This window comes from Colletotrichum siamense (genome assembly GCF_013390195.1).
Source record: "Colletotrichum siamense strain Cg363 chromosome Unknown KSG_Cg363_contig02, whole genome shotgun sequence".
Lineage (NCBI taxonomy): Eukaryota > Fungi > Ascomycota > Sordariomycetes > Glomerellales > Glomerellaceae > Colletotrichum > Colletotrichum siamense.
The window spans coordinates 314,343-328,606 of record NW_023501015.1 but is presented as its reverse complement, the minus strand read 5'-3'; the positions used below and the strand labels follow the sequence as shown (position 1 = coordinate 328,606).

The 14,264-nt window shown below is 55.2% G+C and overlaps 8 protein-coding genes across 8 annotated transcripts; 2 read left to right on the top strand and 6 right to left on the bottom strand.

Annotated features, from left to right (window-relative positions):
* Nucleotides 1–209: 209 nt before the first annotated feature.
* On the bottom strand, nucleotides 210–746 carry CGCS363_v002104 (uncharacterized protein; the record flags this gene model as incomplete). Its single annotated transcript, XM_036633953.1, has 1 exon — nucleotides 210–746. The coding sequence occupies one exon, from the start codon at nucleotides 744–746 to the stop codon at nucleotides 210–212; it is 537 nt and encodes a 178-aa protein (XP_036499454.1).
* Nucleotides 747–979: 233 nt separating this feature from the next.
* Nucleotides 980–1,555, bottom strand: CGCS363_v002103 (uncharacterized protein; the record flags this gene model as incomplete). Its single annotated transcript, XM_036633952.1, has 1 exon — nucleotides 980–1,555. The coding sequence occupies one exon, from the start codon at nucleotides 1,553–1,555 to the stop codon at nucleotides 980–982; it is 576 nt and encodes a 191-aa protein (XP_036499459.1).
* A 434-nt stretch (nucleotides 1,556–1,989) lies between these two features.
* CGCS363_v002102 (uncharacterized protein) lies at nucleotides 1,990–2,580 on the bottom strand (the record flags this gene model as incomplete). The annotated part of the gene is made up of 1 exon (XM_036633951.1): nucleotides 1,990–2,580. One exon carries the CDS (start codon nucleotides 2,578–2,580, stop codon nucleotides 1,990–1,992), a length of 591 nt encoding a protein of 196 aa, XP_036499460.1.
* Nucleotides 2,581–3,886: 1,306 nt separating this feature from the next.
* On the top strand, nucleotides 3,887–4,475 carry CGCS363_v002101 (uncharacterized protein; the record flags this gene model as incomplete). The annotated part of the gene is made up of 2 exons (XM_036633950.1): nucleotides 3,887–4,103; nucleotides 4,150–4,475. The coding sequence occupies 2 exons, from the start codon at nucleotides 3,887–3,889 to the stop codon at nucleotides 4,473–4,475; spliced, it is 543 nt and encodes a 180-aa protein (XP_036499457.1).
* Nucleotides 4,476–4,509: 34 nt separating this feature from the next.
* Nucleotides 4,510–5,762, bottom strand: CGCS363_v002100 (putative tRNA (cytidine(32)/guanosine(34)-2'-O)-methyltransferase; the record flags this gene model as incomplete). The annotated part of the gene is made up of 2 exons (XM_036633949.1): nucleotides 4,510–5,606; nucleotides 5,660–5,762. The coding sequence occupies 2 exons, from the start codon at nucleotides 5,760–5,762 to the stop codon at nucleotides 4,510–4,512; spliced, it is 1,200 nt and encodes a 399-aa protein (XP_036499458.1).
* A 372-nt stretch (nucleotides 5,763–6,134) lies between these two features.
* On the top strand, nucleotides 6,135–8,465 carry MAK5 (ATP-dependent RNA helicase MAK5; the record flags this gene model as incomplete). The annotated part of the gene is made up of 2 exons (XM_036633948.1): nucleotides 6,135–6,374; nucleotides 6,429–8,465. 2 exons carry the CDS (start codon nucleotides 6,135–6,137, stop codon nucleotides 8,463–8,465), a joined length of 2,277 nt encoding a protein of 758 aa, XP_036500552.1.
* A 342-nt stretch (nucleotides 8,466–8,807) lies between these two features.
* Nucleotides 8,808–9,740, bottom strand: lub1-1 (Ubiquitin homeostasis protein lub1; the record flags this gene model as incomplete). Its single annotated transcript, XM_036633947.1, has 1 exon — nucleotides 8,808–9,740. One exon carries the CDS (start codon nucleotides 9,738–9,740, stop codon nucleotides 8,808–8,810), a length of 933 nt encoding a protein of 310 aa, XP_036500553.1.
* Nucleotides 9,741–9,776: 36 nt separating this feature from the next.
* Nucleotides 9,777–13,385, bottom strand: CGCS363_v002097 (uncharacterized protein; the record flags this gene model as incomplete). Its single annotated transcript, XM_036633946.1, has 1 exon — nucleotides 9,777–13,385. The coding sequence occupies one exon, from the start codon at nucleotides 13,383–13,385 to the stop codon at nucleotides 9,777–9,779; it is 3,609 nt and encodes a 1,202-aa protein (XP_036500544.1).
* Between the last annotated feature and the right edge of the window lie 879 nt (nucleotides 13,386–14,264).

Sequence of the window (14,264 nt, the reverse complement as noted above, 5' to 3'; positions counted from 1 at the left end):
AGCGACGGTGACGAGCACGGAAAGCGGCGAGAATTAAAGGCGGTGAGAAGGAAAAGCGACGATAACGCGAAGCGTCGAGAACGAAAGGCGAAAGAGACAGCAACAGACTTTTCCTCAAATCTGGCAACATGTTAGAAATGCTCTCCCGGCAAGCAACAATATAAGTCCACGGCGAAACTTACCTTGGTCTTGTTCTCCATACCTCCCAATCAAGACAGGTAATCGACGGAGATGGCGTCGTTTTCGGCCTCTTCAACAAGAGAATCGAACAGCTCTCTTCCTCCCTCGTGAGTCTTATCCTCGCGGTTGGTCTCACGGTACTCAAGGCGCTCAATGCAATTGTCCTTGTCGAGATCCATGATGACAACGCCGTGGCTCTCAATAAAAGCCTCAGAATCCTCGAGATTAAAGGTGAAAGTGACGGTATGGCAAACAACGCTGCCTCTGTCCACAATAATAATCTTAGGGACAACTCGCTCCATGTCCTTGCCCCAACTCTCAATCCATCTCTTCACCTCAGCTGCTCCAGCCCATATGTAGCCAGGTCCGTCGAGGGCAGTGATGACGGTCGGGTTGTCGTTAAAGAAGCTCATCATCATGTCTCTGTTCAAGTTGTCGCACGCGCGGAAGAATTGGCGCACCATTTGCTCGATAGCTGGGCGCATAGCACGATCGTGAGACGAGCCAGCCAGTTCTGCGGCGTATTGCTCGAACATGGTTCGGTCGTACTCGTTCGCGATCGACATGATGGGTTGCGATGACGGAGGCGACGATGACAGAGAAAGAAAAAGTACTTTGGTAGCAGTCAGAAGGACGGGGTTGAAAGAAAAGGCAGGAGCGGCATCTAGTGAGGGCGAGGGAAAAGGTGAGATGCTGCTGTGGAGACGGCAGGTAAGTTGAACACGAACAGCGTGCGAGCGAGCTTTTTGGATTTTTTCACCTATATGCGAACAGAAGAATTTTCAATGGAGTATTAACATTATTCGTCGGACTCGATCACATAATACTCGCTCCTTCTCGTTTTCCGCACCAAGTAATCAAAATCCTCCACGGTCCCCCTTTGTCTGATCTCCTGCCGAGTCGTAGTCCGAAACTCCACGCGCTTGAATTTGTACTCGTCGTCCAGGTCGATAATAGCCACCTCGTGCATTTCTCCAAACAGCGTGTCTGCCTCGACGAGATCCAGCGTCGCGTCGTCATCTCTGTCGTCGATCTCGATCCACAAGTTGGTCAGGAAGCAAGTCACCCGCCCTCGGTCCACGAGCACCAAGGTAGGCACCGTGACGCGCCGCATGCCGTCGGTCTTCTCTCTGATCCGCTCGATCACCAGATCAACATCTTTGTCGATGATTTGGTTCGGACTTCTGAAGCCAAATATGACTCGGGCGTCATCGTTGAAGTAGCTCTTGACGCTCGTCCAGCGTTTCTCGTTGATGTCGTCGAAGAAGACACTGATTTTGTTTTCGATCTCGTATCGCAGGGGGCGGTCGCGCGAGTCGGCGGTCAGTTCGTCCGCGAAGACTTGGAACCGTGCGTGTTGGTTTCTTGAGCTCATTATGCGCTTGGGGGCAGGAGGAAGCTGCGATTTACGTTTGTGGTTGATTGGTGTGTCTCAAGGAAGCTGTGGTTGAGTTGTTTACAGTATCATGAATCTGGGCGATGGACAAATGCCTCTGTTCCGAGGTTCGCAGCTGAGTTTAAAGAGACCTAAGTTGTAACGGAGATGATTCACGGGAGAGAACAGGCTTTCAGGGTGGACCTGCTCCAGGGTCAAGCCGTCAAGGATGTCCTCAAGGGTTGTGATATTTCTCCGACTCAAAAATCCACCCGGAGGGCAGGTTGTTAAGTATAATGGGCAGACGTCTGCAGGGGATTTCCGTATAAGCCATCCACTCTCCGTATGCCATTTCTGCTCTTTTTGAGGCAGTAAGCGTGTACCCCAATTCCATGCAATTCATGACAGGTTCCTTCCAGTCCGGCCTCAGTCCATCATACATCCCCTTGAATACGAACCTTGAGCTTCTCACTCTGCAATGCAAGAGCGTCGACGCTGGCGTCTCCAAGGTGTTCCATTCCCAACTGACGCCATTCCACGCGCTTGACCTTCATGTGCTGCTCATTGAGGTCAAACACGACCACCTCGCGTACCTTGAGAACATCGCCGAAAACAACCGCCGGCCAGCCCACAAAGGGCGCTTCGACAGGCTCCTCGACGAACATTTCGCCGTCTTCCTTGTCGTCCTTGCCCAGCCACCTGTAATACGTCTCGGTATACGCGGTTATTCGGCCGCGATCGGCGATAACAAGGACGGGGACAACGACGATGTCAGTCTGCTCCTGGAGGTTGGTAAAGTGCTGAATGACCTCATCGTGGCCCTTGAGAATCTCCCCGTCGAGTGTGGTATCCAGTCCCAGCACCATTGTAACGTCGTGGGTGTACCACTGGGTAACGCGGTCGTAATCTTCATGCATAAGAAGGCCGATGACGTGGTCGCGGGCGGTTTCCTCGAGAGCACGGCGCAAGGCTATATCGCGGCTTTCGCCGGAGAGCTCGGCAAGGATTCGATGGACTTGCTCCATCGAAGAATGGAGGTCGAGGCTCTGGTTCCGGCAATGTCAGCAAGTATGGGGTGAAAATTGGGTGGGAACAAACTCACATTTCTTTCGATTGAAGCAAGCTGAAAGCAAGGCTAGTGAGCAAAGACAGGCTGCTTCTGGTTGATGCCAGAGTCTTTTTACTTGTTTGTGGGTGAGAAGCTCAACCTGGAAGAGATTCAGGCTAGAAGGCGGAAGGAAAATTTGAAGGAGGGAGCCTTGTTCCCGCTCCTTCCTTGTTTTGAAGATAAAGCGTCTTGTCGTGCGTGTCAGTCAAACTCGACAGAGGACAGGCAGCCGGGCAGCTCACTCTACTCAACACGACAACGCGGAGAACGAGGAGGAAAGTTGCATGTTGCGCAATCAAGTCAGTCTGTAGTTTCAGTACTCTTCTTCGTTGGATTTTGCGGGATCTGCTTTCTTCATCCGTCGTCTCCATCATCATCATTCTCTCTGCTGTTGTTGTTGTTTGTTAAAACGACAAAGTGGACGGAAGAAAAACAAAACCGTCAGACTTTTGAGACCAAAAACAAAAAAAAGAATGGTCCAACAGTGGCGCTATCGAGGATCGAACGGTGCGTACTCTGACTCACGGCGGAACGTCAACGCCAGCTAGTCATCGCACAACCACCCCTCGACCATCTGGCCGGATGCTTGTTGGTGACAGATCCAGAAACGGACGTTGCCCATGAGGGTACCGCAGCTTCGCCTTCTGTGGTGGGGCCTAAGGCAGCAACCATCTATCAAGTTGGCTGCCTGCTGGGTATGGGTAGCCTTATTGACTCCAGCGCATGAGCTGGAAAGATGTACACGAAAGATGCGGTCTCCTTCCAATACATATGGTCGAATCTTCATGCTCGGATAATTATCGTGAGAATCCTCCAAGACAAGACCACGTTCAGCGCCCGGAGCTCAACCCCACATTCCCCCGCGTGGCGACGATCGGCACGGGACCGAATCTCCCCATCCGGACCAACCTTACCAAGAGCGGTATAGCAAGCATGCCCGGCAAAAGAGGAGACACAAACATAGAGTTCACCCCGGCAGGATGGGAACCTCACAGACCCCAACCCGGGCGGCGAGAAATGACGTTTTCGGACACAACGCTCGATCCTCCCGTTGTCTTTCTGGCGTTTATTTAAGCCTCGTCTAGAGTTTTGCGTACGTCTACGGACCGGGCGCTGCGCCGACAAGGTTTCAGGTATTTTTCAACTACATCTCCGTCCTCCCTTGCGCCGCCACTGAACACCGCCCTGGGCAGCAAAGGAGAAATCTCACAGTACCAGACACGATGCCGAACCAGATGCCCACGAAGCAGTGGTACAAGGACGACTACCTCATCTCCACCGATCGCTCGCTCCTCCAGCTGGATGCCATCAATGACGCCTTCGACTCGGAGTTGCTGTGGTGGGCGAAGCGCGTGGATGAGGGCGTGTTGCGGCGGATGATTGATAATTCGCTGTGTCTGGGCGTGTACAAGCTTCCCCAGTCCACTTCCGAGATTGCAGGTCCGTACGCCTCATCGTTGTATGAATGAATGCTCACACCGCGCAGGGAAGAAGGGGCCAGAGCTGGTCGGTCTCGCGAGGGTCGTCACGGATTACGTGAGCTTGGCGTATCTATCCGACGTGTACGTGCTGCAGGCGCACCAGGGGAAGGGTCTTGCGCCGTGGTTGATGGAGTGCTTGAACGAGGTCCTGAACGAGTGGCCTGACCTGCGACGGTTCCTCCTCCTGACATCGTCGCCGCAGGCGAGCAAGTTGTATGAGAAAACGCTGGGGACGACGGAATGGGGGGCGTCGCATGACGGAAAGCTGTATCTGCTGGAGAAGCGCGGGCCCGCGATGCCGGACGGGCCGTCGGATGAGGACGACTATTGAGACCATTGGAGTGGTCTTGTCGCGGTTTTATGGCTTATACCTTGACGGAGGTCTTGCCGTAGGCTCCGCCGGCGGCCTTCCTCAGTTCGATGGCACGCTTGTAAGGGGGCGCGGTAGGAGGCTGGACGGGGTCGAGAGAGACGTGGTCTTCGGGCAGTTGATAGGAAGCATCTGAGTCGAATGCTGAAAGGTCGCCGCATGCGATGAAGGGTGCAATCCATCTGATGTGCTTCTCGTGGTCGGTGGTCTCGTCCGTCTCATCGTAGGCTTCGACCTCGATAATCTCGTCTTCACCCTTGGTCGCGGAAGCGGTGAGGGGAGTGTCCCAGTTGCCAGTGAGAGGGTTCTGCATAAGCGCATCAGCGACAACAGGAAGTTGGGCTGTTCTCTCCTCAACCATCTTGGGCAACTCGTGTCCCACGCCGAGCGGGTTCTCCAGGCTAGCTTGGAAGCCGGCAGGGGGCTGGAAGTTGATGCACACGATGAAGGCCTCGACACTGCTCGCGCGAGAGGACCTGGGCTTCGCCACGATGACTGTCTCGAAGAAGACCTTGAGCTGCGCGTAGAGAAGGTCGACGTTGCGGCCGCGGAAGATCTTGGCGACGAACTTGCCGCCGGGCTTCAGCACGCAGAGGGCGAGGTTGAGCGCGGCGAAGAGGAGCTGAGATTGGACGTAGATGTCGAGATCGTGGAGACCAGTGACGTCGGGGGCACCGTCGCTGATGACGAGGTCGACGGGGCTGGAGGCCTGCTTGGTCTTGGTGGTGGCATCGTAGTCGGAGTCAAGAGCCTTGAGGAGCAGGGGAACGGTGGCAGGATGGGTAATGTCTGCGCGCAGGGTGATGATGCCGGGCAGAGGGCTGATGGGCTGGAGATCGATGGACACAATCTTGACGTCTTTCCTGGGCTGAGGCTCTTGAGCATCTGCCTCAGCCTTCTCAGGAGCCTCAGAGTCAGAGGTAGAGGGGAAGACGCCGAGCATCTCCTGGCGGAACTTGGCTTCGCGATCCTGCCAAGCTGAACGACCAAACTTCTCGCCCTTGATGAGGACACGAGACAGAACTTGAGACCAACTTCCAGGGGCGGCACACAGGTCAACGACTCTCGTCACGTTGGCGAACAGGTCAAACTCTACGAACGCATCAGCACGCGAACTTCATGCATGGCGGGGCAGAGTGAGTCACCTTCGTCCAGCTGCAGCAGCTTGAATGCACTGCGTGCACGCCAGCCTTGCTCCTTGGCGAGACGGTAGTAAGCATCGCGCTTATCCTTGGAAGATTTGCCCATGATGACGAGGTGTTGGTGTTGACGTGGCTGATGTACGATTTGGTGGGGGATGCTTCAATCGGCAGACACAGCGAGATGGAGGGGTAGATTTTTGGAGGGGTCCAGTTCCAGCGGCAAAAAATTTGCTGCAGCGGTGACGGCGGCCGTAGGGCTGAATTAAGCTGTGGTCGGTGCGTCATGCAGCTCCACACAGGCGACCTGCTCGGGCGAAGTATGTTCCGGGTCCGCTAAAATTTTCTGGCAGAAGCACTGAGCTTTGGTAGCGGTCGCTGGGCGCGAATGCTTCTGGAAATTTGCTGCAGAATTTCCGCGGGGCATTTCCAGTCCGAACATTCATCGACGAGGACAACCACCACAACAACCGCTGCCGCCATGGACCAACTCAAGAAGCAGAAGAGAAAGCAGCAGCCTTCCAATGCAAGCCAGGCACCCCAGAAGCGCCAAAAGTCCGGCATCGTCAAGACCGCTCCCAAGAAGCGCAGTGTCGCCGTCAGCAAGCTGCCATGGAAGAAGGTCGACGTGCCCGAGATGTTCGACGATGCGGAGGGTTTCTACGGCTTGGAGGTGATTGAGGGCGTCGATATCGTCAAGAAGGGCGACCAAGTCGAGTTTGTAAGTATTCGTCCCCCTTGGAAGCAATCCCAATCACGGCTGACCACCCCAAAGGTTACTGCTCTTCCCACCGCCGACGAGATGGACCAAGACGAGTTCGAAGGCTTCAGCGACTCTGAGCCTGTTACTGCGCCGACCACCGAGAAGGAGGAAGTACAAAAGGAGACAAAGAAATCCAAGAAAGAGAAGGCCAAGAAGGAGCAAAAAGCAAAGGATAACAAGAAGCCTACCGACTCAACAGACGAGCCCGCCGCCGAACCGAAAGCCGATGCCCCCGAGGGTACAAAGAAGAAGGAGAAGAAGCAGAAGCAGAAGAAGACACAGCCGAAGCCTGAGGACGCCAAGCTTGAGAGCAACGTCTTCACCGCCCTCGAGGCCGCAGAGGAAGCCGAAGAAGACCTCGACATGAGCCAATGGATCGACCTGGGCCTCTCCCCAGCCATCGTATCCGCCATCGCGAAGCTCAAGTTCACAAAGCCGTCAAACATCCAAAAGTCCTCCATACCTGAGATCCTCGCCGGCCACGACGTCATCGGAAAGGCGTCCACTGGTTCCGGTAAGACGCTCGCGTTCTCGATTCCCATCGTCGAGGACTGGATCGAGAGGTTTGACGCCAAGGACGGCGAGAAGGACACCGAGCACGCCCCTACCGCCCTGATTCTCTCGCCGACGAGAGAACTCGCGCACCAAATCACAAACCACATCAAGAACCTCTGCGCAGGCCTCACCAACGCCCCCTTCGTCTGCTCCGTCACTGGTGGTCTCTCCGTCTTTAAGCAGCAGCGCCAGCTCGCCAAGGCCGACATCGTCATTGGTACACCCGGCCGTCTCTGGGAGGTCATCAGCTCCAGCACTGAACTGTTGTCCGGCTTCAAGAAGATCCGCTACCTCGTAGTCGACGAGGCCGACAGGCTGCTCAGCGACGGCCACTTCAAGGAGGCAGGCGAGATCCTCGACGCCCTCGACCGCGAGGCCCTCGACGAAGACGAAGACAAACAAAACCTCACCCCGCGCCAGACCCTCGTCTTCTCTGCCACCTTCCACAAGGGCCTGCAACAAAAGCTCGCAGGCAAGGGCAAATGGGGTCTCATGTCAGAAGAGGAATCGATGGAGTACCTCCTCAAGCGCCTCAACTTCCGCGAAGAAAAGCCCAAGCTCATCGATGTCAACCCCGTCGCGCAAATGGCCGCCGGCCTGAAGGAAGGCCTCATCGAGTGCGGCGCCATGGAGAAGGATCTCTACCTCTACACCGTCCTCCTCCTCAACCCGAACCGACGCACCCTCGTCTTCACAAACTCCATCTCCGCCGTCCGCCGCCTTACGCCCTTCCTCCAGAACCTCAACCTCAACGCGCTAGCTCTACACTCGCAAATGCCGCAAAAGGCACGTCTCCGCTCCGTCGAACGCTTCACAGCCACGAAGGAGGGCACGACATCAGTCCTCATCGCCACCGACGTCGCCGCGCGCGGTCTCGACATCCCGGGCATCGACCAGGTCGTGCACTACCACGTCCCCCGCGCAGCAGACATGTACGTCCACCGCTCCGGACGTACCGCACGCGCAGAGCGAACAGGTCTGAGCATCATCCTCTGCGGGCCGGAGGAAGTCGTGCCGACGCGCCGCCTAGCCGCCAAGGTGCACGCCGAGCAGGCGAGCAAGAAGAAGTACCTCATGCGCACGATCGACATCGACCGGCGCGTCGCTTCGAAGCTCAAGCCGCGCGTGGACCTGGCCAAGAAGCTGGCGGACGCGACGCTGGCCAAGGAGAAGGGCAACAAGGAAGACGACTGGGCGCGTGCGGCCGCGGAGGAGCTGGGCGTCGAGTACGACTCGGAGGAGCTCGAGAAGGCGGGCTCCTGGGGCGGCCGCGGCAGCCAGCGGAAGAAGAAGCTGAAGGAGAACCAGGGGCTGACCAAGGCGGAGATGGGGGCGATGAGGGCGCAGCTGAGGGAGCTGTTGGCCAAGAGGGTGAATGCGGGCGTGAGCGAAAAGTATCTGACGGCGGGCGGCGTGGATGTGGATGAGTTGTTGAGGGGTGGAGGCGGGGATTTCCTGGGCAGGGTTGATGGGCTTGATATCGAGGACTTTTAGTTACCTTAATGGATGTGAATGGAACTTTGGAGCATTTGATGCACATTTTTGACGTCAGCACCGGCAGCTTCACACATCATGTCACCACTCGCGATCACGGGCACGATTTTATCGAAGCATCATTGTATTCATTCGGTCTGGGTCCATATCCTTCCTAACCTTCCACGCCAATTTTAGTTGACCATCTCTGACCTAGACCAAGCCCTTTCCTCGGGCGCGAACATTGCAAACAAAACCTGTGCCTACCATCGGCGAAAAGCAAGAAAAAGCCATCAAAACCAAACAAACGTCGCAAACCAATCTCAGTGTCGTAATCCAACATCATCCCCTCTCTCGTGTACCCTATTTGTATTTGAGGTCGAACATGCCATTATCGTCAATTTCGAAGTCCTTTGCCACGTCGAAATCTATTCCGTTGGGGCCAAAGAGATCTGGTCCGTGGGCATCCGGGCTGTGAGCCTCTTGGCTATCGCCTTCATCATCGGCATTCGGGCCATTGATATTGCTGTACCAGTTCATGTTGAACTCTGACTCTTCGTGCGAGTCTTCCTCTTGCATCTCCTGATCGGAGTCTTCGTCTTCCGTGTCGTTGCTGCCCGGGGGCAGGTAATCCGCGTCGGGGTGCTTTCCGAACTCCGGGTCGCCCTCCTTGGGGAACGGGTCGGTGAAGGGCTTCGGGGACCGTGATTGGAAGGTTGGACGGACGGTGTATGCTCCTCCGGCCGCAAGCTCTCGCAGTCGGTGAAGGTATGCCCCGGCGTCCTCTTGCGGTACAGCTCTCTTGGGCGGGGGGTGGCGGGGAGTCGCAGGCGCTTGGTTTGAAGCCTGCGCGACGGGATCTGATCGAACCCACGGTTCGCGGTCGGGGGTAAGGGACTCTTTGTCCATGAAATTGCGGTCTGCCACGCGGCGGCGGGGGGTTTTAATCTTCCTGTCCTTCGGGACGGGCTCGGGCTCGGGTTCTTCGTGGTTGACATTTTTCTTAATGAAGTTCATTAGCTGTTCGAGAAACGCGAGGGGCAGCTCGTTGTCGTCCAGGAACTTCCTCGCGCATTCTTCGGGGGTCTCGTCGGCATGGTAGACCATGAGGAGGGGCGGTTCACCGTCTTCGATTTCGACGTCGAGATTCCACTGCGTTGGTCTCTTGACTGGCGCCTTCCGCGCGGTCTTGGGTCGATCCGGGTTGCTGGTGACCGGCTGCTTGCGAGCAGTCTTGGGGCGCGCGGACTCGGCGGTAGTAGTCTGTGGCTCGCTGGGCTCCTCCACCCCTTCCATAGGCTGATCCGTCTTGGTGGACGGGGACCCCGGTTCCTAGCTGGGGCCCTTCGGGGCTTCGCCGTTGGGGAGCTTCTTGGGAGCCTTTTGCGCATGACGAGGGTGGCGGACCTTCTTGTTCCCGAATTTCGGAGTAGGAGGCGTTGGCGGTGGCGGAGCAGGCTCCTGAGTGATTCGGCGACGAGGCTTCGCAATCTTTCTTTCCGGAAAAGCTGCGAAGAGTGGGTTGGGCTGCGTCTCTTCGGTCTGTTGCTTTGCGGGTGTTTGGCCCCGAGGCTGCGCGATCTTTCGGTCTGGAGGAGGTGCAAGATTCTGGAAGAACGAGGTGGGCTGCGTCTCTGCGGTCGCTTGCCCAGCGGATGTGTTGATGGGGACGTTGAGGGTGAACGCGGAACTTTGGAGCATCTTCTTGCACGCCTCTTCTCTCCTCAGGGTTTCCGTCTCGATCATCTTCTTCCACTTCTTTTGCTCCTCCTCTCCCTTCATTGCATCCAGCTCGCGGTCCACCTCCTTCTCGAATTCTTCGCCAAAGAGGTCTGCCATTGTTTCATTCTCCGGCTCAGCATTCTCCATGGACACATCCCCAGTGGTGTCCGGCGCGGATGAGGGCGCAGGTCCTTGGGCGGGAGATGATCCAAACAGGGAACCGAAAGATGACTTTCTGGCAGATGATGCTTGAGCTGTCGCGGCCTCACCACCAGGGGTGGCAGCGACTGGTCCTTGAATGGCATTGTTTGCGGGAACGATCCAGTTCTTGGCCGGCTCCGAGTGGTCCTGGGCAGTCGTGTTGCTGCTCGAAGCGTTGGGGGTGGCAGGGCCTGGAAGAGCAATCGTCACGGGAACAGCCCAGTTGTTAGCTGGTTGCGACGGGTTCTGAGCGGTATTGCTGCTGTTTGAGCCTGTCTTAGAGGCCGCGTCGCCAGCTGTCTTGCCTCTCAGGTGCCGGTTCTCAGCTCGGAGTCTGTCACAATCCCTTTGGGTTCTTGCCATGTCCCCCTCTAGCTTCTTGCGCTCCTTCATGAAGTTCGCCTCCTTCATGGTCTTGGCATGCAAGAGACGCTCCATCTCCTCGTACTGCGTGGTGTGACTCTTGATCATCTCGGCCATCTTCTTGTTCATTTCCGACGAGTCGTGTCCGCCGTTCTGCAATTGTCTCTTCTCCTCGTTGAGCTTGTCATTGGCGGCTTGGTAACCCTTTCGCAATCTCTCTCGCTCCTTATCAAATTCCTCTCTCTCGATGGCGACGGCTTGTTGCCGCTCTTCAAGCTCTTCCTCGAGCTGCTGCATCTGCTGCTGTACCAGTTGCTCCACTTGTTGTTGTAACTGCTGTTGTACCTGCTGTTGTACTTGCTGTTGTACTTGCTGTTGTACTTGCTGTTGTACTTGCTCTGCCATGGCCTGCCTCTCTTGGACAATCGCCTGTTGCTGTTGGGCAATCTCGTGTTGCTTTTGGGTAATCTCTTGCTGATGTTGGGTAATTTGTTGGTGATCGGCCGTATTCTGGGCCTCCTGCTGGTGCAATCTTTGAGTCCACTGCGCAAGCTGCTGTTCGCGGCCCTCCACATCTGCCAGGGACTGGTTCTGAGTGGCCGATTTGCCCAGCTGGTCCGCCTGAGCCTGCACTTCTGCCTGTTTTTGAAGAACTTCCTGCTCACGCTGGGCGATTTCTTGCTTCTTGTTGTTGAAGTCTTGCTCCGCAGATGCGGTGGCCTTCTCGAGCTTATCTCGATCTTGCTGGACCTGGCGCTTCTCATTCTCAATAGCTCCCCGATCTTGCTGGACCTGGCGCTTCTCAGTCTCAATCGCTCCCCGATCTTGTTGGACCTGGCGCTTCTCAGTCTCAATCGCTTCCCGGTCTTGAGTGAGGTCGTTGCCAAGCTTGGCGTTCTTCTGCTTTTCCTGCGACAAAGCCGCCGACAACCGTTGGACTTGCTGGTTGATGTCGGTACCGACGTTGGTGCGGGCCTTCTTCAGTTCCTCAAGCTCCTGGCTCTTCGTTGCAAGCTCCTGACTCTTCTTGTCGTACGAGTTTCGGATTTTTGCGACCTTGCTATCATCATATGCGGCTTGTTCCTTGAGTCTGTGTATCTCTGCGTCCTTGGCGGCAATTGTTTGCTGTGCGTTGTTCTCGCGAGCCGCAAGCGTGTTCTTTTGCTCATCGACCGCCTGCAACTTGTCAAATAAATCCTTCTCGGTGATCGCCTTGTCTTTATGCCAATCGTCGTATTCCACGCGCATCTCATTCTTCTCTTTTTCAAATTCCTCCCTGTCAACTCGAAGTTGGTCTTGTAGAAGATCTTTCTCAAGCTTCATCCTCCTTGTGTACTCGTCCTCGGTGCGCTTTGCCAGTGTGGCCTGGACCTTGTTCGGGGTTTCGGGCTTGTGGATAACATCGAGAAGCTCCGCAGGGATGTTCAGAGGTTTGATGATATTCCGCAGGTTTTTGTTCGTTTCTCTAAGCAGTCTGTTGCTTGCTGCCATGTTGTCGTTTTCGGCTTTTTGGTCCTTACCGATCATTCCCTCAAGCTTCTCAACCTCCTTCTTCAAGGACTCGGCCTTCTTTGCTTGCTTGTCGTGACTCTTCTTCCACATTTCAGCTTCTGACCAATGCTCGCTAGCCTTGAGACCAAGCCTCCTGGCCTCGTCTCTGAGCTTATTCTGCAAATCGCGCACTTGACCTTCGTAATTGGCGATGAGCTTGGTGTTCCACTCGTGGAGGTCTTGTCTATCCTCAATTTGCTTCTCCAAAGCCTTGATCTGGTTGTCCTTGTCCTGAAGCTGGTCTTTGATCGTCTGAATGGCCTTCGACTCGGGCTTGCATTGTTCGAGTTGTTTCTGTTGTTCGACAACCTTTCTCTCTAAATCCAGAATGGTCTTCTGGACCTTCCAAGACTGAACTTTGTTATGGACCTTCTCCTGTAGTTCCTCGATCTCTGCGAACAGCGCTTCTTCACGCGTGTCCCACTCGTTCCTCTCGTTGGTTTGAAGCGACACCAGCACGCCATTGCGATCGCACTGTTGGTCCAATTTTGCTTCCAAGGCCTTACAGTTGGATTTCCACTTCTCGCTTCTGCTTTTCCACTGGTTCCTTTCGGTCCTCGTGTCGCGGTAATTTTCTGTCAACTCATCGATGCGCTTCTTGTAATAAGTGCGGTCGCTTTCATCCAGAATATCGACAGGCTTCTTGCCGCAAAGGGCGCGAAAGGTGTCCTGGATGACGATGGAGAAGGCGCAAAGTTTGCCCAAAACTGTGTGGTGATCCGTGATAGTGACGAGACCCGAAACCAAAGCTTTCTGTATCTTGAACAAGTCATCGAGAAGTTGCTGGAAAAGAGGAATGATGGCGAGCATGCTGTAGTTGTACGCTGCCTGTTGGATATTGGCGGCTGTCTCGGGCGAACAGGACAGGGACGGGGTGAGGCGACGGAGAACAGGGTTCAGAACTTGAACAAAGAAGAAGGCGAGGGAAGGGATGATGTGCAAAAGCAGAAAGACCATGAGAATCTCCCAGAAGTACTTGACGACGAGGTGTGAGAGGAAATCGTAGGCGTACGGAATAGCTGTGACGAGCCACATGACCACGGAGAGGGCGAGGAAGCCCTTGGTGACCAGAGGCCATGGGTCGGGAAGCTTTCCCTCGTCCATTTTGGACGCTTCTCTGGGTGATCTGAATGTGTTCAGGCGATGGGGAATTGATAAAAGTGAGGTGGTTGATGTTGGGGTGGTAAAATGCGTGTGTGGAGTGTTGAAAGTGAAAATGGGAAGAATCCGTGAAGAGTTGGGATTTCTGGAGAGTGGAAGAAGTTGAGACTGTTTTTTTTTTTTTTGGGCGGGATGGGAAGGGCAGGTGGGTGGTGGGAGGGAGGCGAGGCAGGTCAAGGCAGGTCGAGGTCGGGTGGGAAGGCGCGTGTGCCTGGGATGCGGAGGGCGCGCCTGCCACGTTAGGGGAAGGTGCGAAGGCAGCGGGTGGAAGAGTGCAACGGGAAATATTTACCAGTGTTTTCCCAGCTTGCTCTACAAGAGATACAGTGGTATTGAAGTTTCAAAAATGCTCTTGTCTGCGAAAGGGTTCTGATTTGGGTCGAAAAGGGGAAGTCGTCGCCGTCTCGAAGAAGTGAGGCTGAGTCCGGACTCCAGGGCCGGATATCTTCAGATGTACAAGTCTGCAGGAATTTCAAGTGTCGATTGACGATTACAGCCCTTTCAATTTGCATTTCCAATTCTACCTGGGAATCTACGTAGTTATATGGGCGATGACGAAGGCTAACAATGGCACGTATCATAACCAAAGGTAGCCAGCATCAGGAACCAACGCCTTTCAAGGAGGTCCATTGTTGTTTTTCAACACCCATTTAATAGAAAGGAGACAGTATTGCTTCTTTCTTTCACTTGAAAAATTTAACAATGGGATTGTTCAGGGTAGCGGATGCGAACCGTAAGTACCTAGCATCCTCTGGGCTTCGGCATTGCAAGCCCCAGAGCCTCTTCAGGAGGCTTTGGAGCAGCTTGGGGCTGCATTTGCAT